Below are 22,738 nucleotides of genomic sequence, written 5' to 3' on the forward strand. Positions count from 1 at the left end.
AAAAGCGAGACCTGCATCTGAGCAGACAATCCAGATGGATGTTGATCCACTCACAGAAAACCAAATGAAATTAAACCTTAAGCCGGATTCAGGAGCACTAGAGTAGAGTGGGGAATCAAGACCAGTGTCTTTAATCAAAATAACAATGCTCTTTAATTCTGTGTTAATTAAATGTAGATTTCCCTGATTGAGGAGCAGTCCCCTTGATGCTAAGGGACCTCCAGTCACGTAAACATCCACTCAATGGATTTGTCTCGTGTTTAACTATGTATTAGACCTCTTTTCTCAAACTGTCTGGTGCTGGTTTACACAGAAGGTCTGTCAGCTGAGGGATAGTAGCTTGCAAACAACTCCTTGAGATTTCAAACGTTCAGCATCCTTTAAAGGAGGATTTCTTGGCGAGTTGTTTAACACCTCAATAAGTGGGTTACATTCATACAGCTCTTAAATGAAATCAGAGTAATACTGAAAGAGTATTTGTCTCTTGACTGGTCACTCTCCCTATCTCCCTCCCTCAACCCCCCTTCATCAATGCAATGAGCAAATTATGGCCACTAGGGAGAGATGTAGAAAGAAAAATTGGTCCCATTATGTGTCAAGGAGTGTGAAAAGAGCAGCGCTGTTGTCTGTCAACTCTAACCCCCAACTGCCCCCGATCTTAACTTTCCACCAAACACAAAGAGCTCTTTTCCCACACGTAGATCTGCTTAACTAAAAAGTCCATTATAGGAAATGCCAGGACAGCTGTGCCCTTTTCTGCACTAGCTCTGCCAGAGCTCAGACAAGGGAACAATGGACACAGTAACACGCGCCGATTCAGGGCTGATTTAGAGTGACTGGTCTTAAACCCGACTTATAGAGTACAGTAATTATAGAAGGTGAAAGGAGGCGCTGTGAAAGATGCTGTGGATAGGTGGGGGGCTAGGGGAGGGAAGTTGTTGTCATTTGGCAGCCAATCCAGTTGGAGAGAGAAATGACTATTGGAGCCAGAGCCTGGGTGGTGGAGCATTTATCAACCAGTCATCGCAATGATTCACATGATCCAGTGGGGAGCCATTATTTTACCACCCTGGCCTCTCACGGCAACCTGCTGGTGGTGAAGATGATGATAGCTATGGGCTTTATGAGCACAGGAACAGACATGTACAGTAATTGTTTGAGAACAACACTTTGGAAATCCCCATCTCTTGTCACACAGTCATATGTAGTCTGTGGATTGGACTACACTGAGAAAGAAGCCAGCAGTTGAGCCTAACTCAGGGGCATATGGCATTTGTTAACTGCAGCAGAACACAGAGATGCCTCAGGAAGGGACAAACATGTGGTCCCTGTAGTTGGAGGGGGAAGTAACTAGCACTGAATACATAAAGATCACAAATAAACACACCATCCACCTGCTCTGCTTTGGGACCGGGTAGATCCGAAGGTATTGATACAGTTTTGCATTTGCTGGCCTGTCTGGACAGGCAAGCATAACAGCCTCTGCATAAGTAAATAAATTCCTAACTGAATAGGGAATAAGGGAAAGAGGTAAGGGAGGCCTGTGATGGCCGTCTCATAATAACGATGATAAAAATGCTATTCTTCCATTCATACTCTCCTCACACTCGCTTTACCATTTTTCCCTTTTGCCTCTCCCGGGAAGCACATCATTCTAATATACATAGGTTTTCATCCTGTCCCTTTTTCGTGAAAGACCTGCAGGAGAGACAGAGGTTTGGAGAGGGAGACGGAGAGAGATGGGGACCGTTTATTCAGTCAGATGGTCTAACGTGTGTGGAATATATTTGAGCTGAAGAGGAAGCCGTCCACACAATGGCAGTTGGCATTAGAGAGTGAGTGAGTGATGCTGTTACTGAAATCACCCCTTCATTCACTCATTTACCATTTCCATATTATAAAGTGTAATAAATGAAGTCATAGTTTTAAATTGAGATGTCAGACACTTATGAATCATCATAAAGTTGCACCATCACTGACGCGTTTACTGTTAAAGAATGGTCATCTCCTCATCATTTAAGGTGAATAAAATGGTGCTTAGAGATATACTGTATTTAACAAAAAGGAGTGTACATACTATAAAAACAGATTTTTTTTTGCTCCATGTGAGGACACTATACATTTTACACTATAGTACACCAGGTAGCAGTGTGTTTGCTTACTTATCTATTCATATTTACAGATCTCCTCATAGCTTTCTAAATTATTGACCCATGCAATCTTTGATAATGCTCTCATTTATAGGTCTGTTGTTCTAATATCATAATTTCCTTTCAATTCCTTAAAAAATTCATGTAAAGTGCTATGTCATTTGGTACTAATCATAGGGAAAATAGCAACAATGTTCCAAAACAGTTTAGTTGAGTTGAGTTTAAAAGCTGTTATTGGTTTTCAGAGGAATTTCATTGAAAGGACAGTTTCACCCAAAGCCAAATAAATATTTATTTGTCCTCCGTTTATCATTGGAAACTTTATTTTTCATACATGTTGAATTGTACGGCTGCCTTAAGACAAATTGCATATTTTTTCATGTTCAGCTGCTGACCTGTGGTCCATTGACTTAGAGACTCCAGGTTAAGCTACCTTAGCAATTAATTGGATTTTTTAAATTGGAAGTGTACCATTTGAACACTGCCTTGGTTTCACCTATAATCAGTACACAGTTCTTTCCAGGAAACTTCTTGAGACATTATTAAAAATTTATTTGGAATTTATGGACCCGTAAGATAAACAGTTCCAAAATTCTTCTCCCAAGATGGCTGCACCCATGTCTGTCTTTTTCAACCTCTTTCCTCAGCCTCCTCTCACTTCACTCCCTCGTAACATTCACTGTCATTGTGAAAAGGTGTGTGTGACTCCACTAGTGGAGCAGAGCCCATTATCATAAATAGGCCAATAAGTAACTTCACACAACGTGTCTCCAAAGCAAGCACACTCTATATGCAAAGCAGAGGCACACTGTTAAAGAAACTGGCGCCAAGTGATTATATTTGTAATTTAATTTCCTTGGTCACACAGAGATAAGAGAAGGGAGCGGCTACAGTTGGCCAGGGATGAATAGAGTGACGAGAATGGAACTACAGCTTCATTGTCTGGACTGAGATGTCCGAGACGACACCACTTATGAGCAAGGGTAGCAGCGGGCAGATATGGTATGCACACAGGGATTCACAAGTCTAAACTTAAAGACACAAAAACAATATTAGTACCCGAGACAGCAGAGAGAGCTTGACAATGCAAAGACACCTGCACTCTCAAATCGAATGGATAAATGTAAGTGCAGGGTAATCAAGAAGGTCTTTTCCCTGATGCAAGCTCTGTCTCTCCCCTTTCTGTCTGCCTCCTTTGCACTCAGCTCTGCTGAACAAATGTAATCAGCAGGGTGGTCTGTGTGGGATGTCAGTCACAAAGAGCAATGGCTCATTGAAGATTCTACAGGCAAGATGAACTGGGTCCCTGCTAGAAAAACGACTGAAGGACACAAGGTGTACTCTCCCCACATCATCATGCACTCACTCTCTCTTTCTCCCTCCCTTTGCTTGCTTTTTCTAAGATTGTAGGACTGCAGACATCAAATTTCCTGACTTTTCCATTTTCAGAGAGTGTCCACTTATACTGATGACAATGCAGTGGAGAGCACAAAAACCCCAGTGGTCAAGCACTGATTTTGACTACATCAGAACTTTCAGGGCTACAGAGAGCCAGTCATGAGAGGTGGCGAGGAAGAGAGAGAAGTACAAAGTTCATCAAAACATGACACCACACAATGCAGTAAGGAATTCAGGGACAGCATGAAGCTATTTTGTGACATCTCAAATCCTCTCTTTGTTCTCTGTTCTCTCCTCCTCTCATCTTTATGTCTGTTACTCCCCTGCTGTCTTGTCTTTCTGCGCATTTCCTCAGTGTCTTCACTTTGAACGCGACAGCATTAACCTGTCAGGAAAGTTACAAATGTTCAGACTGAATTATGTAAACCACAGAGAAATAAAACTGCAAAAAGCATGGAGTTCTCACTTTATTTCATAATTCATCATGCTCCCACATCGAGCCAAATAAAACTTGACTTATTAAGTAGTCCGGCACATTCTGGCTCAAAATCGTCTGAAATATGCTTGAGAATATTAATCATACAGTGTCTACCTCACAAATACAAATCTAACACACGAACACAGACACATGCATACATTTTTTGTGTGTGTGTGTGATTTTATCACTCATCAAATGAGAGCAGTGTCTCCCTCATTTCACCAGATTTGATTGCAAGAGACAAACAGAATAGATGTTACACTAGCACCACCAAAAGGTAAAGCAGAAAACAACAGTTTTTTTCTCTTCGCTCTCCTTTGCACTTGCTCTCTTTCTCTCTCTTTCCCTCCAAAATACAAATTTACAGCTCTGAAAATCAGATTAAGAATGCTTTGCCTTGGCAGCCGCCAAGTTTATTTATTTATCTCAATGAACACAACCACAGACACATAGGAGCACAGAAAAACATACTCACACTCCGATTTTATACTCAGGGATGGCTTAGCAGTGGTGCAGCATTAGTAGGACATGGCTGTATAATTAGTCTCTAATTGATATGAAGAGCAGCGGTTTAGCCCAGGTTGTGTTCTACACATGCTGCCGGCTGCGGGCAGGAAGTGCCGGCGGCCTGCTCAATCTTGGTACCATCTTCTGATTGATGTCTCTGTAGCAAATGCCCTTCAACAATCAGCATCCACAATCTCTCTGTGTCTATCAGGGCACCTGTCTATCTCTGTGTAACATCTTCTACCATTCATCTGTCATTTCTCCCTTTGTGCCTAAACGTCTCACTATCTCTTTCTCTCTATCTCCACATTGATTCGACCTGACTTTTTCTGAAGGCATTCTCAGCCTCTGGTATGTTTCTCTCAGGAAGGTGAAAGAGCAGCTTGTGAGGGTTTGTTTATGAGACACTGGCAGCTATAAAAGGCTGCATGTGTTCAAGGGCCCGGACAGCACCTACCAGGGGGAATAAAAGCAACTTTAGATGAAAAGGAATCCATTTTAAAAGTACCTTTATCTACAAGAGAACGCGGGTTACCTGCTCTCTCAATTTAGTAAATGAGGTTTGAAGAGGTCTCTTTTAGAAATGAGCAGCGCAGAACTCAAATAACACAAACTGAAAAGAGACACACAAGAGGTCAACAAACAATGAATTGAATGGATTTGAGGTTTAAGCAGGGAAGCTCTTCAGAACAATTCTGTCCATGGATTGCGTGCTGATGCAAGACGACCTTCAAGGACATTCCCCTCATTTACACAGCAATTAAGCACTACCCTGTTGGTAAATTGAAAAAGAGACAAAAATCCTCTGTGGATTTAATAACAAACTCATTACCAGGGCCCAACAGGGCGGAACTGCCTTTTAATTAGAGCAACACCTGATTAACGCCCAATTAACAGAGCCAGAGCCACTTAATTCTCCCCCACTTTGGCAGGTTGAGAACATAAACATAAGCAGTCCAGTATGAGAGCGCTTGCTCTCCTCCTGGGAATGTGTGTGAGAAAAGTAAATAACTTTGGAGGCAGTCTGTTGTCTGGTCCAAATGCTCTGCAGAGCTGGGTGGTGTACGCTGGAAATGCATGAGGTAAGTGTTTTCATAAAAGAGACAGATGTAGGAGTGACTGGCAAAAACTCTGCTTCAATGTACATTCAACTCCTGGTGGGCTGATGTAGGACAACTGTCCAAGCAGTGAACCGTCATGCTCAGCCCTCAATACACCTGCTCTTGTTCTTACTTGTTTGCCTTTCAGACAGACAAATTGTCAAGGGTGAAAACTTTTTAAACTTTTATTTATTTAGCCATGGAAGGTTGTTTCAGTCTGGATCTTACACAGGAGTCTGGAGAGCTGACATGCCACAGCCTGACTATGGTTTGTTGAACATACATGGAATACATTCTGATAACCATGTAAATGCTAATTGATAATCAAATAAGGGATTCTTGAAAAGTAAATAAGGAGAATGGTCACAGGTATTTGTGCAATATGTTTCTCTTTATTCATCATCAGCATATACAGGAATACTCTAATACCTAACCTTTAACAGAGTGACACTGGATACTGATGTGTATTTGCCATTTCACATGATTTATGATGTCACTATACAGTATATCATATATTAGAGCTTACTTTCCCGCACATTTAGAATAAAACATTCACTGACACATATTTTTACCTGAGAATTACTGCTTAAAATCACACATGGCAGTATTTTAACATTCATAAAGTACATCACAGCACCTATTGAAACAATCAGCTATAGGTTCTAGTTGACTTGACTGAAAGCACTCCACACCTGGATGTGTTCCTGGCCCAGAAGCGAACCTGGACTCCTGAACACAACTTTACAAACTTAACAAACCCAAATATACCAACATACAACTTACATTTGTTGCCCATTTTCCCAGCCAGTATTTTTGGTCCTTAGTGTTTTTTTAATGTTATTTCAGGCCACACTGAAAACAAACTGGAGAATGACTCCCTCTCAGTCCCACAGATTTACAGGATTCAGAGAATCTTAATTCCTCCAGGCAACACTTAACTCAAAAGAAAGTCAATCAATAACAGTCTGGTTTATAGATCTATAAAGCAGCGAGGAATTGCTGCTTCCTTTGAGTTTGTTAATGTGTAACTTAACACATTCACACTCATTTTCTCTGCCACATCCTCATTTCTGCACTCCATTCAAGGTGATGACATATACCTCTTTGGAGCTATGTTGCTTGTGCTGTAACCAGGGTGATAACTGTCGCTGAAGGAGCGATTAGCGGACTTTAGTTGTGATTCAACCCGCCACTCCTCCACAGCCTTCTCTAAGTCTGGTAGGATGTCTGGCACGACTAGTTGTTCTGCTATAAAGACTATCATCTCCACAACCAACAGCAGGACCCAGCCTAAAGCCCCCAGCCAATACGAGGAGCCCAGGCTGGAGAAGTCTTGGTGGATTTCTTCCTTGTGCTGATAGGTGAAAAGAGACCAGCTGAGGAGGAAGAAGAAACCTGTAGATAGGGGAGAAAAAAAACAAGTCAAATCAAGTGCCATTGCCAGGAAAAGAATAAAGTCATTAAGGTCAATTATTACATGCCTGGAGCTTTATAAAAGAGTTTGTATGATAATGAACTGTAATTCCAAGGAAACTAAAAAGACTAAAAAACTGATACCCTGCAGGGTATGTAAATGAGTAGTACATAAAAGAATTTCTGTAGGTGCAGATTTGACATGAACTACACCAACCAGAAGGCTATTTGGAGGTTAATGGGAAATGAGTCTATTTTTACTACTTTACTTGAAATGTATGCATTATTTCAAAACTTACAAAAACAACAACAGTATTAATAAAGTGAAAAACAAGAAAGGGTGTGTGGCCCAGGCAAACAAGTGTCACACATATTTTGAGAAGTGTGGGGCTGTTACCTGTAGAGACCATGGTGAGGAGCAGCAGGGTAGTGGGGTAAAGAGCCTGTCCTGCCATGAGCAGAGAGCGAGTGTTGGAGTAGGAGCGCACCGTCTCAGATGTCCAGCAGAGGGCAAACACCAGAGAGAGAGTGCCAGTGCTCATAGCCATCAGGAAAGACAGAACCCCAAATACTCTCTCTGCTTCCAGAGCTGGACGAGAACACATATACAGACATAAATTAGATTTTCTGTAAACTGCCACTGAAAAATGTGTTCTCTTGGATGTTTGAGCTTCACTGTGCACAATGATGCGTGTAAGAGTTTGACACCAGAAAGCTGTTTTCACATTCATCTGCTGAGAGGGGAAAGTTTCTCTGCACTCATCTTGAATCTCAGTTTAAGACATGTTGGTACGAGTGGGATTTTACAACTAGTTTGGAGCTAATCATGTTCCAGTAAGCAACTCACACAAGTGTGATGGTGAAAGTTGAAATCTCCAGGGCACATTCACTGAGAACGGACTTCTCAGTGAAGTGGCAGACATCTTGTGTCTAGCAATTGAACTTTAAAACAAAAAATAGAGAGGATGAACGTGTAGATGTATTTTTTAAATAATATTTACATTTTAAATTCTTATTTTACTTTAAATTGAGCTTGTTTTGGGGAGGAAATATACATACAATATTATTATTTCAAGAATATTATTCTTAGATGTCTTAAAACATGTCCCGAGGGGAGGAATAACACATTCCAAATGCCATGAAAACCCATGCGATATTAGTCTGCCAACAACTGAAACCAGACAAGTAAAATCAAGAGTTCATGTACTTTTTCAGTAGTTTCCATTTACTGTAGCTAATGACACACTACATTAAACTCATTTTGAAATACGTGTTTGTAGAACAGAAAAATAATGTGTTAGAATAAGCTGACCAAGATTTCAGCACATCTGCCTTCAGTCGTCTGTGGGAGCTTCAACAGATACAAAGAATGCACCTCTGGTACACGAGCAAGCTCATACTTGTTTACTACTTCTAAAAGGCTCTTCTGGAACCCAGTGTTTTTTAAAACTTCCTCATAATGCTGAATCCCTCTAGAGATTCAAATGTGTTTAAAAAAAGCCTCCTTATGGCAGAACCATTGTCTTATCAACAGAACAAATACATGTTGTGTCAACCCTTCCTGTTTAATATAATAATAATATTTCATTCAAACTTTTAACATAAACCAAAGAGACAGCTTTTAGATAGATGAAAAATTTGATATGCTGACTGATGTGTGACAGATGTGTTAAGAGGTGAACGCGGCTTGTTGCTTACCATTGAAGACATTGCTGTCTTTACGATTTGTCTGGTCACTTTTAGTGTTATTCCACTCTGTCCAGAGTCCCTTGTCCTTCAGCCAGAATGGTGTCCAGACTGCATAGCACACACAGAGGCAACCAGCCAGCCCCACACAGGACTGAGCAAATCTAAAGCGACTGATGGAGTCCCCTAACTCCAGCAATTTCATGTTTGTACAACCCTGAGAGATGCAGGAAAAAAAACAGAGTAGAGGAGTCAAACGGTGTGTAATTAGAGTGCAGTGAAGTAGGGTAACAGCAGGTAAATGTGTCTCAAAACTAACCTTGTTTGTTTTATATAAATCAGCTGTAATAATGTGAAATCATGATGAAAGTATCGTCTTACCTTTGTTGTCGATGAAAGAAAAAAGCTGTCAGGAACAAAGCTGTTAAGTTATACTGTGATTAAAGTCTGTGTTGAGGTAAAGCCAAGTTTAAGTTACAAGAACTCTAAGTGTTTACTACTGTACAAACACTACTGTACTATAACATTCAACACCCTGACACATAATGACTTGCTCACAGCTCTCTCACAGATCAAGCCTGTAACTTACTCCACCTCCACTGCAATGGAAACTCCCCCAGAAAGCCCTTAGATTTCCCCGTGAACTCTCCATTTGTGGCCCACCAAGTCGCACTGTAAAGAAAGTGAAAGTTCCAACAACAGCCGTGCAATGTTTGAGGAAGCAGAAGTTTGTGTGGCTGATATGGAGCAACGAGGAATAAAGAATAAATTTACATTTAAAGGAAGTTAAAAAAGTTTGAAACCTCTTGAGAATTGAGAGATTCTGTGTCATCAATATACCACTCAGACATTTGTTTATTACCAAGTACAGAAACTGTGTGGTGGGTGTCAGCGGGTCATTATGCATGACATAATAGCTAAGGAAATCCCACTCTCTCTTTCTCACAGTGGGGTACAGTGTGATGTGGCTGACGATCTCTCCTCTTCGTCACATAACTACCACCCCCTTCGCTTTCCTTTGTTGCAACGGAAATGCACCCACAGCCCACCCAAAAGCATATTTCAAAAAAACAGTCCTACTGAAATGCCCTCACGACCTTTAAGTGCAAGACAACACATTTTGTACAAAATTAGATACAGTAGGTGTCAAACACGTAAATGCGTAAAATTAACCTACATGTAAAAGAAGGAAGAGAAAGATCAACATATTCATCACTGACGCATTAAAGTTTATTTAAAATGACGGATTATGGTCAAATATAGAGATAACATTTCATTCTTTTATTCACAGATCATTAATTTCACAGAAAGTAACATACATTCTGATAAAATAAAGTGCATATGACTAAAATAAGATTCAGATCAACAGACTTCAAATGTTTGAGAAGAGAATGTGACTGATTTTGGTTGATTTACATTTGGCATTTACTTCAGTAAATAAACATCTTTTGACTCTGGATTATAAAAAAAAAAAAAAAAAAAGCAAGGCCGTCTCTCTTAGCAGCTTAAAAGTAAGGCCTCGAGAAGCAGATGGAAAGTACTCTCACAGCGGTCTGTTCTACCATCCTGTTGTTGCTTGCGTTACTTTTCTTTCATCTTTAGCCTGCTCTCGGCTAATGTTTTCTTCTTCACTCTCTCAAAAATAGGCGTCAGATTTGACCTTGTGTCAGGTGTTTGTGTCGAGCTTTTCACCGTGAACAAAGGGAGCAAGAAGGATGCTTAAGCTCTGCCTTCCGAAAATTTGGCAGCTACATTCATGCCTGTTTATCCTAAGCTTACTTTCTGGCTCTTTGCAGCAGGGCCTTGAATACATCAAGAATCTCTGGGTCGTCCCCGGCAGACAGCTCTGGAGTGTTTTTCTCCAGCCAATCAGAGGAGCGGATTTGATGTCTAAGAGTACCAATCAGAGAGTCCAGGCTCTCTGCAGGCTTAGATGCTTGGCAGTCCAGCAATACAAACTCGTCAGCGGCCAGCGAGCCTGTGTCAGGAACAGGGCTATCCTTCTCCTTCAGCTGGTCTGATGACTTGCTCTGGGGTGATGATGTTGAATTTACAATCGCAGCATTGTCTGAATCTGCACTGTCCTCTTTCACTGACTTTTTCCTCTCCTCACTGGCTTCTTTGATAGAGGGTGAATCACGGCTGGCACTTTTTTCGTCAGTTTCTTTCAAAGCCTCTCTAATTCGTTTCAGGCCTGGAATAACACAAAATATTAACTGAAGAAGTCAGTAACTATTATCCAATCAATACCTAGATTAAGATACAAAGCAGGAAATAAGTTAGAATAACACAAAACACTGAATGGTCAACAAAATAACAGATACAATCTTATCAATGTCTAGTTTAAGGCAGAAAATGGGAATGGGCGAGAAAAACATTAAAAATGTGAAAAATACCTAAACAATCAAGTGAACACAGAAAGTTCATACAGTGAAAGAAACAGTATGTACTGTATATTATACTTTAAGACTCACCAAGTTGAAGGTGGTTCTGTTTGTCTGCGAAGACAATGCGAAACCAGCCGGGTGTGGAGCAGGAGAAGGCCTGACCACAGCTCAACACCACCTTGTGTCTGAGAAAGCACCTCCACATAGACAACTCCTCCTCAAATGATGACTCTCTGAGGTACTACCAAAACAGAGAGACAGAAGTGACACATAAAGGCTACATGAATGCACCCACGTTGTTTTCAAGAAATGATCAGTGCTAACAATCTCAACCTGATTTTGGTCTTGTTACCTTCCTGAGGTCAGCCCAGACATACAATGCAGCAGGCCTGTCCAGGTACTGGATTCCCATATTCTGTAGCTCTCCTGTCATGTAGCTGTGAGCGGCTTTCAGTCTGCGTCGGTTCTCAGGCAAAAATTCCTCGTTGATCCACTCTGGAACATGAGAGTGTGAGGTGACAATAGGTAAGTGTAAACGAAATGTTACAATTCTTTATGAAGTCTCACAATACCAGACAATCGGAGATCTCCACACCTTTACCGATCATCTGGGAATTTCTAAATGCAAAGTAGTCGCTCGAACGGCTGCTAACAAACCTACGCCCCTTACATTTTGTCAAGGACATGCCTTCTCGGAAATGATGCTCTCCCCCCATTCTCCTCCATAGTGAACTGTATATCGCCGTCCCAATACGAAGAGTTGCCCGAAAGACTTGATTAGTTCTGCAATGCAGGTTTTTTTAAAACTCTCTAATTGTTTTCACCCAGTTTTAACAACGAAAGCTGGGAGATTGTCTTTATTCTCTAGGTGAGCAAAGCGTTTAGACACTGACTTGAGTGAGTCTAGTCTTTGTGCAGTGTGCCATGCAGCAGAACCCCATGCCGTGCTCCTGTCAAATTAGTGCAAGCTCAAAAAAGGGGGGTGATATATCTCTGTAGCAAAGCACTAGGAAGCGCATGTGTGAATTAGGGAAAGCCTGCATTCCAAAATAATCTGCATTCATGAATATAAAGTCAAACATGCAGAAACTGCTCACTTTGTGCAAATACAGCTGGTTGTTTTTTGGGGGAATGTTGGCACTTCTTTACCAAAAGACAGCTGTTGTAAGGATTATTTTCCCATTTGGCAAGTTGTGTTTAGGGTAAATCTGACACGACTACATTAGTGTGTTTGCAAAAGCACATATGAAGCCTGGATCCATACCTCTGTCCTGAAGGAGCTGTGCTACCTGGTGCTGTGTGGTTCCAGAGATACCATGGAATGAGCCCAGCTGGGCCAAAGCCTCCACAAGGTCTCTGTTCTCAGTATACAAAGTGCCTATTCTGATTCCTGCCATTGCAAAATCCTAGAGAGGACAAGATGAAGTAAACAAGAGAGAACAGTGAAAGCAAACACCTACTGAAGAAAAGCTGAGATTTTACTGTACTATCAGCACTGATATAAAAAGTCTCACAGTCTCACACAGTACAGTACAGTACGTACCTTGCTCATCCCCCACATTACATGTGTCCTCTGTGGGTCGGGCAAACTGAAATAAGGGCACATCATTAGCAGTTAAGAGGCTGTCTTCAGCTGCAATTGTTATGATTAAGGGTCTGATAGAGTAATCATGCAGAGGTCAGGTTCACGCAGTACCTGTCTATACTGAGGACACTGTGAAATGTGACAGCTTCATCAAATACTGTCAGCATGTAGACTTCATCTACAATGGCGTGGAGCTCATTTCTAAAGCAGGAAACAATAGAAACATTTACAGTACAGCATTAATAATGTTTTATACTGTTAATGATTGCTTATAACAAAGAAAACGCAACATGAATGTAAAATGGTTCCTTCAACGTCCTATGTCAGTGTAAAAGCACTGTGGTTTATGGTTACAGCAGCTCAGTGCCTGCGAGGGTCTATGGAGGGAATTGCTCTGGCAAGATCATTTAGAAAACAATAGATAATGCAGGACACTCCTTGGCACATGGCTGCACTTGACAATATGCTGATGGTTGAGAGAGGTGATAAAACTCCTTCAAGAGCGTTTGATATTCCACACACAGAACAGAGCTCTCGGCCGTAAAATAAGAGAGCTCACACCAGGAACTGTATGCAACGGCTTGGCAATGTGCTTTAAGGAGCCACAGGACTGCAGACTGGGAGGATTACAGTTTTAGGCCACAGCATGAGATAGTAGTGGGGCAAACCTACCTTTTGGCAAACTCCAAGAAGGCAATCATTTCCTTTGGGGTGTAGATCTCAGCAAGGGGATTGTGGGGGTTCATCAGGATAACAGCTCGAATGATCGACCCCTAAAAGAGACAAACAGTTTCTAAATAAGTAGGAAGTGATATACTGTATGTTCACAGTCTTTAAAGAGAAAGCTGCGAAACAAATCTCAGGAAAACAGCATCCGAGGCCTTTATCTAAACATAAAACTTCAGTGTTTCTTTTAGGATTCATTGAGGGCAAGTGTTAAAAATGCATTCATGAATTACCTCCTGCTTTGCTCTTTTCAGACCTTCCTCTAGTTTGGCCACAGTGAGATGGAAGGGTCGACTGTCTTTGTCACTGGCCTATAAATAAAAAAGAGGAAAAAGGAAAACTACTTCAACACCAAACAGCTGAAACATACAACCTACTGCATAAGATTAAAATGATGTCCATAAAAATATGAGTTATACTGAATGTAAACAATCAGTAAGGCGCAATAGTATGTACATACTGAACAGACACATACACAAGCACATGTGGGCATTTACTGCAAGTAAATCAGGCTCTGTATTCCTACCTCACAGTCAAGAGGAACATGAAACAATTTGACATCACTATACAAATGCAGGTCCTCAGTGATAACACCATAGAAAGGAGTAGGAATGAGAATGGCATCTACAAAATGAAAAACATATGAAACATTTAAATACACAATGTAAGTGTGAACATATTCTGCTTGCAAATCGTCAATTATGAATGATTTCTTGTTGAGAGCATATAATCCATTATTTAGGGTATTAGTGGTAATTTTCATTGCTAATTTTGAAGCAAATTCACCCCCGAGTAAAACTTGCAAATCTAATCTTGTAAAGCATCTTAACACAAATTAATGACATACCACTAAATTAATTAAGGAAGGTATGGAGTGTTTTGTTTAAATTATTATGCTACATCGCTTCTATTCTCTGTTGTATTTTATATAATGATAATCTTTCTTTAATATAAAATAGGCAAAACAAAACAACATGGCCAGCTTTTTCATATCATTGTACACATTTGTATTCATACAGTAAATATATGAAAGTATTGATTGTGTATATCAGTGCATTTGTGAACCTACCTTTAGGGTCACAAATTACTGCAGCGATACATGAGAAAAGGGAACCGCAGCCATTCATCACCACAACCTGAACAAACACACAAATACACATCCACTGAGTTATGAAAGAGCCAATTAAGGCACAGAGGGAGGCCTGATAAATACTGTATGCACGAATTCATCCACCTGCTAAAACAGCCTTTCATTACATTTGCAAATTAAGTCGGTTACATTAAAAACGCAATGATAGTTAAATTGTAGAATTTGGTATCTCTGTAATCATAATTGAGTTAATTAAGTAAATTAGCTTAATACACTGCCTTCATTTTTTTGAGAATGAATGGGTATGATACAGTCAGTAATTACACAATTTACTGGACATCGCTATCAATCACACAAACATGGGACCTTCTTCACACAAATCTCAGAGATCCAGGTCGACTAGTTACACAAACACAAAAAAATAATCACTTTTATATTTATCTGTGGTGGAAAAGGTATTTAAATAGTTTCCCTAAAAAAGTAGCAAGACCACAGTGTAACAAAACCTTATTAAAGTTAATTAATTTAAGTCCTTCAGTCAAGTTTTACTTCAAAGCAAAAAATTAGAAGTGATGTTTAATTTGATGTCAAAAGCAGACGTTGTTATTCTGAAGAACTAAATTATTAATGCAGTCATTGGGATGTTGCAGATAATACTGTTGTAATGCTATTCATCACTTTATTCTCTTAGAAATTCATCTTTTTACCTTTGTATGCTGTGCATATAAAATCTTAATCATAAACAAAAAATAATGATCTGAAATCTAATCCCTCTGACATATTGTACTGAGGAAAAATAAATACTGTAGTCTCACAAAATGTAAATCCATTAAACTCCATTAAAGCACGATTACAGCTGAATTATGTTTACTATGTATACAGAGAGAGTAACTATATAGTGTTACATTTTCCATATCTGCTACTTGCATGCTTCCTGCAAACTCTCTTTTTATTGTAATATATTCAAGTGACTGTAGCTTTTTTCCTTACACAAGCTGATCATACTACTGATGTTGCACTCAGGCATTAAAAGCAGCAATCTTCACTCACATTGTCAGCTTTAAGAGGGTTTGGAGAACAACAGTAATGAGTCAGGAACTTTGCAACCTCTTCTCTCAGGCTGTAAGAGAGCAAGATGGAAAGGTTGTAAAGAGGGTTAATGTTTACTTTGTTAAATTTTTAATATGAACCACATGACTAATGTGCTTCACATTAAAAATAAAGACAAATGTTGACTTTTATCTCTTACAATGCGTGTCCCCTCCAGTCTGAATACTGCAGCAGGGATGGGTCAATATGTAGCATGTCAGGCTGGGTCAACTGTGACAGAAAGGGGAAATGGATTCATTTGCGAATGCAGGCAAAGTTATTTAAAATAATGTACAGGGGTAAACACATATTATACAGCATTACATCATTATTATCCATATGTGACTACACTGTTAATCTTACCCGTTTATGAAGAAGATCGTAGCATAATTTGTTCTCACTGGTGCCCATGTTTATTACACCCTAGAGGTGAGAAAAAGAGGATCTTATAAACAAATGTTAGTGTCATTTTTTAACACATTAGAGCTGCCAAACTGTTGTGACTGGTATTTAAATGACACACTCACATTAGGGTTGTCTGTGTCGTGATATCTGTCCGCTCCATACTGGGCATAGCCCTCCTGGAGAATGCCTTGATGCTGTCGAATAGTGTTACCACGGTTGGACAGGTACACGCTACGGCCAGGGGCTTCTGCGCCTCTCAGATTTGTCAAAATGCTCTCAGACATTTTGGAGGCCTTGACAGATGTGGGCAGTGCTGACTCTGTTGTGTCCTCAGTGGAAACAGCCTGTGTAGTGGGTGCCTCTGAAGGTGGCTGAGATAAAGATGACGAGGCAGAGACAGAGGGGGCAGCTGTGGCCATCAGTGAAGCTGACAGATGAGCTGGGGGTGAGACGGTGGGGTCAGTCGGTGTTGTTGTTGCAGTGGTCGGACTACTCTGTCTGACCAACGCCCCTGTGAGCATGCTGAACAGGCGCAGCTCATGCTGGCGCTCTAGTTCCGCCCTCCTCTCCTCCCGCTGCTCCCTCCGCTCCTCAGCCTGCAGCTCCCTGTCCAGCCGCGCCTCCTCCAGGGAGAGGAGGCGCTCTTCAGCAGACTGCTGCCAGGTGAGGAAGCTGGTCAGAGCTTTATCCAGGCGCCCCTGACTGCCTATGTGGCTCCATGCTGTTTTGGCAGCCCGGCGGCGCTTCCTCTGTCTTACAGCGGCTGGGGGGTGAGAACCTTCCTTAGTGGGTAGCTCAGAGGTGTCATGTGGCACAGGACCACCACCAGATTGGGTGGCAGAGCCAGCAATGTTCAGGTCAGTGAAACCTGGGGACATGAGAAAGATATGAGACAAGCCTTTGCAACAATCTAACATCAACTAGTCACAATAATAATGATAAATACACTTATAATTTGGATAAACAACCTGAGGGGGAGATCCTTGCATTTGTTGAGCTCTCTCCTTGACCCAGCGTGTCCTCTGGTCCCAGTAGAGACTGCCCATCAGTTTCCTGGTCATCCCCAGATCCATAGTACATCTCCGGAGGTGCAACACCTGAGTTCAGCATGCTCTCCTCAACATCTTCACATTTTATATCAAGCGGATCTCCAGTTTTAGGAGGCTGACCAAACAGAAACCCCCCTGTAGAAGCTGGACCAAAGGAACCTGCTGAAACCCCTTGCAGATATGCATCAGTCCCACCCGGGCTCTGAAAGACCTGTTGAGCTATGACAGCTCCGCCCAGGGAAGAGTAGGTGATAGCCGGTCGGTTCGCCAACACCCTGTCCATCACATCATAAAACTTCCAAGACCTCATTTTGTGGTTGTCTTTTATGCGGCGGTACTCCAGCTTCATCTTCTTGATCTTCTCCCTGCATTGGTCACCTGTGCGGTAGATGCCCTTTTCCCGCAGGATCTGGGCTATGCGGTCAAACACACGCTGGTTGCGCAATGAGCTCTCTAGTTCGATCTGGACCGACTCATCGGACCACAGCTGGAGCAGCTCCACTATCTCCGGGTCGGTCCAGTTGCTGCCTCGCTCATGCCTCCTGCCGCGAAAGTCCATCCTCTAAGTTACAGGATGTATTCTGCAACACAGGATGAGGGGATCATTGAAACATGCGCAGCCTACCTTTGTCATCACAACTTCAGACACAACAAGAAACACTGATTTCGGGTTAAAGTGATCACATGTACTCTTAATGTCCATAGTTCATGACAACAGAAATTATATGTACGCTGTTTTACCCACTCATGTTCTCCTCTCACCGTAAATCTTAAGGGCAGCTCTTCGGAAACAGATTGTTGTGGATGTGTCACTCAGATGTGACATCCACACAGGTCGACTCATTTCACGGCTTGGTTAACCCGTTTTGGACCGGTTTGGAATGGCAAAAGCTTTGTCCAGCCGGTGCTAAAATATCATTTTCATTCGTAACAGCAAATCTATCACAACTTGGTGAAATGGGGAATAACGTTGGACGCGTGAAAATATCTACATCCGGGTTGACGGCACATGCGTGCTGTCCTTATTCCGGGATAACTTTGGTCCGTGTTAACGGGGAAACTGCTGAAAGCGGGCTGGATTTCACTTATGCCAGGCTGTAAACGGGGTAGACACAACCATGCGAGTCAGAGTCAGACTGAGAGCTCTGTGTTATGGCCCCCTCTACCGATACGGTGTGGTTTTGTCCGTGTGTGTAAGGTCAACAGAGGCCCAGAAGATGGCGGTCTCATACAGCGGTGGAAATCAGTTATCCAGACAACAAGGATGCGTGTTTTTAACACAGGAGTGACCCGGTACCTGTGTGCGATGATAAAATAATTATAAAAGCGGTTGAAAACAACGCTAACAGCTTCAAGTATAACCAAAAACAGGTTGTCTTATCTTCAGAATAACAATAATCTATATTTTGTCATTGAAGATCAAATCCTTGTACAAATTTGTGCTTTTTGCCACTACACAGTATGAATTTATCATTTTATATTATGTCACAAATAAATTAATCTCTTCTGCTAAAGAGGGTAAAATATTGATGTCGAATTAAAAGAGGTTAAACGTGACTTTAAAGGAGTTTGTCCCTGTTTCAGACTGGACAACACACATCTGGAAACAATTCCCCGCCCCTCTTAACAATTGCGGTAACCAAATGAAGCACACACGATAGTCCAGTCGGCTCTAAACGTGACGTATTTCCTGGAGAAAAGCGTTTGTGGCAGTTTGTTGTCATTTCCATCCAGTTCTGAACCGTTACATCTTGCACTGGCATGTAGCCCCCTCTTTCTCCCCTTTTTTGTATCCGTGTATTTACTCTGTAGGTGTGAATTAATACCAGCATACTCTTGTCATCAAACAAGCCATGTGAAACAACTGAAACCGTTAGAAGAAGCCATGAGAGAAATCACTGGGTACGACGGTTGAAGTTAACTGGCAAGTTGGTGGCGGATGATAAGCTAACGTTACACGGGAAAATTGAATTAAGCACTTTTTGAGGAGGATGGGTGTGAGCGGATAACACTGTTATTTATCTCCTGGACTGAGTAGGAGACGTGTACAGCGTCAGGTTAACCACTAAAGCTAGATGTAAAGTTGAAAGGCAAGCCGCAGGAGAAAGGGGAGTCTCCGCCCGGAGGGAGAAGAGGAGGATGAGGAGGCTTGTCGTCTCGATCCCTGTTGGCATCTGACTGGAAACGGTACGAGTGACAACTGGTTGATTCTTTTAGTTGTAGTTCAAGCCACGAGTCAGACGTGTTTAAAACGGGGAGGGGAGCTGTGGCAGAGTGGGTGGGAACAACGGGAGTATTTGCGGAAAGCATGACGGCTATTTTAGCATAAAGTCTCTGCCAGCGCTGCCGACAGCCCTCACCAGTCTTCCCAGTCAGGTGCATCCTACCCTAGTCTGGATAACAGGCTTTCTTAACCCAGTATAGGTGGACCTTTTTCTTTGAAGGAGACATGACTTAGCCTTACAATTGACCACCTTTGATCCGCAGTGCTTTCTCTCTGAAGTTTATTGTTGGTAAGATACCGGCATGTTTGTTATTGTTGTTGTATTTACAGTATTGTTTTCTGCAGCATGTCTCATTTGACTCTGTCAATCCAGATTCATGTTCCGCTTTCCTCCCTCCTTCTGTCTCTCTCTTTACATTTTCTTTTTCTCTTACTTATTCACCCTAAAGCCATAATAGGCTAAAGTCCTCATCAAGTACTTTTATCTGTGTAACGTGGGAATTGGTGTAATAAATTTAAGTTAGTTCTGCTTAACAGGCAAGGCAGAAACTGTTTAAACCAAGCTACCAGCAAACCAGCTTCACACTGGCATTAGCTACATATATGTGCCTATTTTAAGATGAACAAAGTAAGCTCTGGTTGTACCAGCAAACCAGATTCCGCTGAAAAACTGAACTTTAAGTGATCAAACTTAGCATATCTTATCCTCTGGGTTGTCATTGTTATTTTATACCTCTGTTGTAACACCCACAGGGATTTCATCAAGGGAGGAAGTCAAGGTCACCATCTACTGAGGCAAACAGCAAGGCTTGCTTCCTTCTCAATTGGATTACATTACTTACCACATCAAAGATTACCATATAAAACTAACCTTTTGTGCCTCTTTTTGTGTGGCCTAAATCTTACCAGGGCCAGTTAAGAGATCAAAGCTATTATAGGAGATGGTTCTGTATCATCGCCAGAGGAAGGTGGACTGAGTTGTTTACATGCACACTCTGCCCTAGACACCACCTTTCCAGCTCTGTTGATTTGTCACCGGTAGTACAGTTTAACAATACTGATAATTCTTCAGCTGCGTTCTCTTAGAAGCCCACATTTTATAAGAAGCATAAAACAGAAAGGCAGTGGAGGGGAAAGAAGTCGGAAGACAAACTTGTCAACAATATAACTCATCTATAAACTAGGGCAAAGCGTGTTGTGAATGAGGGGAAGTTTGACACAGGGAACAATGCCAAGATTCAGATGGCTGTTAAAAATCGGGTTGGATCTCTCAGGGGGACATTACTTACATCATTGATCCTTTCTCCTGGACACATTACTGCTGCCCTAGACAACATTTTATCTGGGTTTTCCATCTCTCGTGGACACTGGAAGCTAAGATGGATCAGGCTTTAGTGGTACTCTGTCACAGCGTTCTTGCTCACTTCACGGCGTGTCTCAGATGATCGCCATACAGCTCACTTCCAGCTGTGTACCACTGTCCTAACTGAGCACAACATGCCCGTGCAATACCTTTGGTTTTGCAATCACACTTTCACTCTGAGCAATTTTCCCTCTCAGGAGAGGATGCTTGGCTGTCAGTGGTACTTCACAAATGCTTCAGTTCTCTCTTGTGCCTTGGTTCTCTATGTGAAGGCAGCCCAGACTAGAGCACATGGTGGGTGTTGATTTGGCTGTTGGGCAGCCTGAAATAGAGCTGAGTGCTGCATATGGTCTTTCACAGCTTACTGTGCTTGTCATTACCAATGGAAATAGCTTGTTTATCCCCATCAAGAGGAGATCTGTTATTCTGTCACATAATGTTTGTAGGGTCTTTGCAAAGTGAGAAGAGTGAGAAAGTTAACAGAATGTGAATGTTGTTTATCACATACATCTCATTTGCACAATTGGACACGTTTATGTAAACGTAGGCTTCTACTGCTGTTCACTAATTCGCTTTCAGGCAGCAGTAGCGCATTCAAGCGGTTGCACCGGAGCAGCTGAGGATCAAGTGTTTTCCAGGTCATATGCATTTTCCAGATGGGTAGGAGAGTCAGATTGATATCTTTCTGGTCTCAAGCTTTGTCCTCTAATTCTACGTCTTCACTACCATTGCTTTATAAGAGGTAGATCTAGATGTGGGCTCTACTGATAATGGAATATCATAATGCGTTTGACTCAGTGCCTTGATTTTAATAATGCAGTGACATTATGAGTGTAGCTGTTTATATTATTAGAGTCTTTTGTTAATCATTTCACTGAGCTACAATGCTGGATTTTTGAATCCAATGCCAATATGGATATCTGAGAGTTTTAAAAGAAATAATGATATATTGGCTGATATTTATGTAAACTCTTTGGCAAGGATCCATCATATTTGGGTAGTAAAGAGTTGTTGTGCCAAAAAAGTATAATGAGTTGTATTGAGCTTTATTAACAAAGATGACTGTTCTAAACCTAGTGGGCAGGCTGAAGTGTGTGTGTGTGTGTGAGAGACCCATAGACAGACGTTTTCTTCTATTTTTTTGGTTAATGTTTTGGTATTTGTATGTGTGGTTTGAGCTCTGCAAAAAGAGAAGAAAGTTATTAACATGCAAATTAAATATCTTATCAGAAACTTAAATCAAATAATGTATAAATCTTACTTACAGGACACACACAACCGGGGTCAAAGAAAGAACAAAGGAAGGAAGACAGCATATATAGCCTCTTGTTAAGGTAGTGATTACACCTGAGGGGGGTGTTTGCTTGTGTCGTTCCTCTCCTACCTTAGGTGTAGTCAGGTGACCTTCTGGTGGGGACCTCTGAGAATGACAGTAGCGGTAAATATGAGATAAATAGCTATAAATGAAAACACAAATGCAGCCGTTATAAAATGAATGTGGAATAAAAAAAATAACAGTCACATCTATTTGCAGCCTGTAAAATTGTATGTACTGCAATTTATTTTTGCACATCCTGTTAATTTTATGTTGGGCTTTTGCTATAGCATTTTAATCAGATTCACAGTAAGATTAGGAAAAGACAACATTATATTGACTATATATTGATAAAATATTGGTTCACCATATTGATATTACAGAACATTAATATTCCCCCCAGATCTTGCCAGACCTTCTCTGCATAAAGATCCATTTTCAGCTGTCTGGCTCTTAATAGATCTTAAAAGCTACTGTTCCTTAAAGCCGCAACTCCGGAGAATATCCAGCAGTGCAGTAGCTGTTGCCCAAGGGCTTAATGATGATATCAGAACTATAATGAATGCACGGTGTTGATGCGTTGCTGATCCAGCTCCTCCTAGAATAAGTGGTGGTGAAGAGCGAGAGGGTGTCGCAGGGACAGGAATCACTATGTTTGGTTTGCGCAACACAGTCCTGTTCTGTTGGCCACTGAATGGCTCCACTGGAGCGGTTGGGGAGGGGGTGAAGTACACTTCTCAAGGGCACCTCAGCTGTTGTTGCCGAGGGAGAGG

At 41.5% G+C, this 22,738-nt stretch overlaps 3 protein-coding genes across 4 annotated transcripts in view; 1 reads left to right on the top strand and 2 right to left on the bottom strand.

The window, feature by feature from the left end:
• Positions 1 to 6,014: 6,014 nt before the first annotated feature.
• Positions 6,015 to 9,575, bottom strand: si:ch211-256a21.4. The gene is made up of 4 exons (XM_044356993.1): positions 9,114 to 9,575; positions 8,745 to 8,949; positions 7,444 to 7,635; positions 6,015 to 7,028 (listed from the first exon to the last, which is right to left on the bottom strand). Exons 2-4 carry the CDS (start codon positions 8,935 to 8,937, stop codon positions 6,715 to 6,717), a joined length of 699 nt encoding a protein of 232 aa, XP_044212928.1. The 5' UTR covers positions 8,938 to 8,949; positions 9,114 to 9,575; the 3' UTR covers positions 6,015 to 6,714.
• Positions 9,576 to 9,940: 365 nt separating this feature from the next.
• Positions 9,941 to 18,278, bottom strand: accs (1-aminocyclopropane-1-carboxylate synthase homolog (Arabidopsis)(non-functional)). The gene is made up of 16 exons (XM_044357304.1): positions 17,826 to 18,278; positions 16,983 to 17,644; positions 16,137 to 16,882; positions 15,973 to 16,032; positions 15,770 to 15,840; positions 15,571 to 15,640; positions 14,500 to 14,566; positions 13,957 to 14,054; positions 13,664 to 13,741; positions 13,377 to 13,477; positions 12,816 to 12,905; positions 12,663 to 12,708; positions 12,384 to 12,525; positions 11,472 to 11,614; positions 11,207 to 11,360; positions 9,941 to 10,926 (listed from the first exon to the last, which is right to left on the bottom strand). The coding sequence occupies exons 2-16, from the start codon at positions 17,620 to 17,622 to the stop codon at positions 10,508 to 10,510; spliced, it is 2,925 nt and encodes a 974-aa protein (XP_044213239.1). The 5' UTR covers positions 17,623 to 17,644; positions 17,826 to 18,278; the 3' UTR covers positions 9,941 to 10,507.
• A 497-nt stretch (positions 18,279 to 18,775) lies between these two features.
• The window catches only part of furinb (furin (paired basic amino acid cleaving enzyme) b), an 81,412-nt gene continuing 77,449 nt past the window's right edge, over positions 18,776 to 22,738 (top strand). The window contains exon 1 of one of the 2 annotated variants that reach the window (XM_044357305.1): positions 18,776 to 19,250. The gene's annotated coding sequence lies outside the window, so the exon portion shown is untranslated. Of the gene's footprint in view, positions 19,251 to 19,270; positions 19,577 to 22,738 lie in introns of those variants that run through there. The other variant, XM_044357306.1, reaches the window with a different exon arrangement.

The sequence above is a fragment of the Thunnus albacares genome, chromosome 7, assembly GCF_914725855.1.
Source record: "Thunnus albacares chromosome 7, fThuAlb1.1, whole genome shotgun sequence".
NCBI classification, from domain to species: Eukaryota; Metazoa; Chordata; class Actinopteri; order Scombriformes; family Scombridae; genus Thunnus; species Thunnus albacares.

Bases quoted from the DNA above. Each gene is read 5' to 3' on its own strand.
- accs (XM_044357304.1), bottom strand. From the start codon at position 17,622: ATGGACTTTCGCGGCAGGAGGCATGAGCGAGGCAGCAACTGGACCGAC. The intron at 13,742-13,956 runs GTAGGAATACAG...TTTTATTTATAG, and splicing joins ATGTTCCTCTTGACTGTGAG to GCCAGTGACAAAGACAGTCG. The intron at 12,526-12,662 runs GTACGTACTGTA...TGTCCTCTCTAG, and splicing joins TAATGTGGGGGATGAGCAAG to GATTTTGCAATGGCAGGAAT.
- si:ch211-256a21.4 (XM_044356993.1), bottom strand. From the start codon at position 8,937: ATGAAATTGCTGGAGTTAGGGGACTCCATCAGTCGCTTTAGATTTGCT. The intron at 7,636-8,744 runs GTAAGCAACAAG...GTTCTCGTCCAG, and splicing joins AGACAGCAATGTCTTCAATG to CTCTGGAAGCAGAGAGAGTA. The intron at 7,029-7,443 runs GTAACAGCCCCA...CCCTATCTACAG, and splicing joins CCTCACCATGGTCTCTACAG to GTTTCTTCTTCCTCCTCAGC.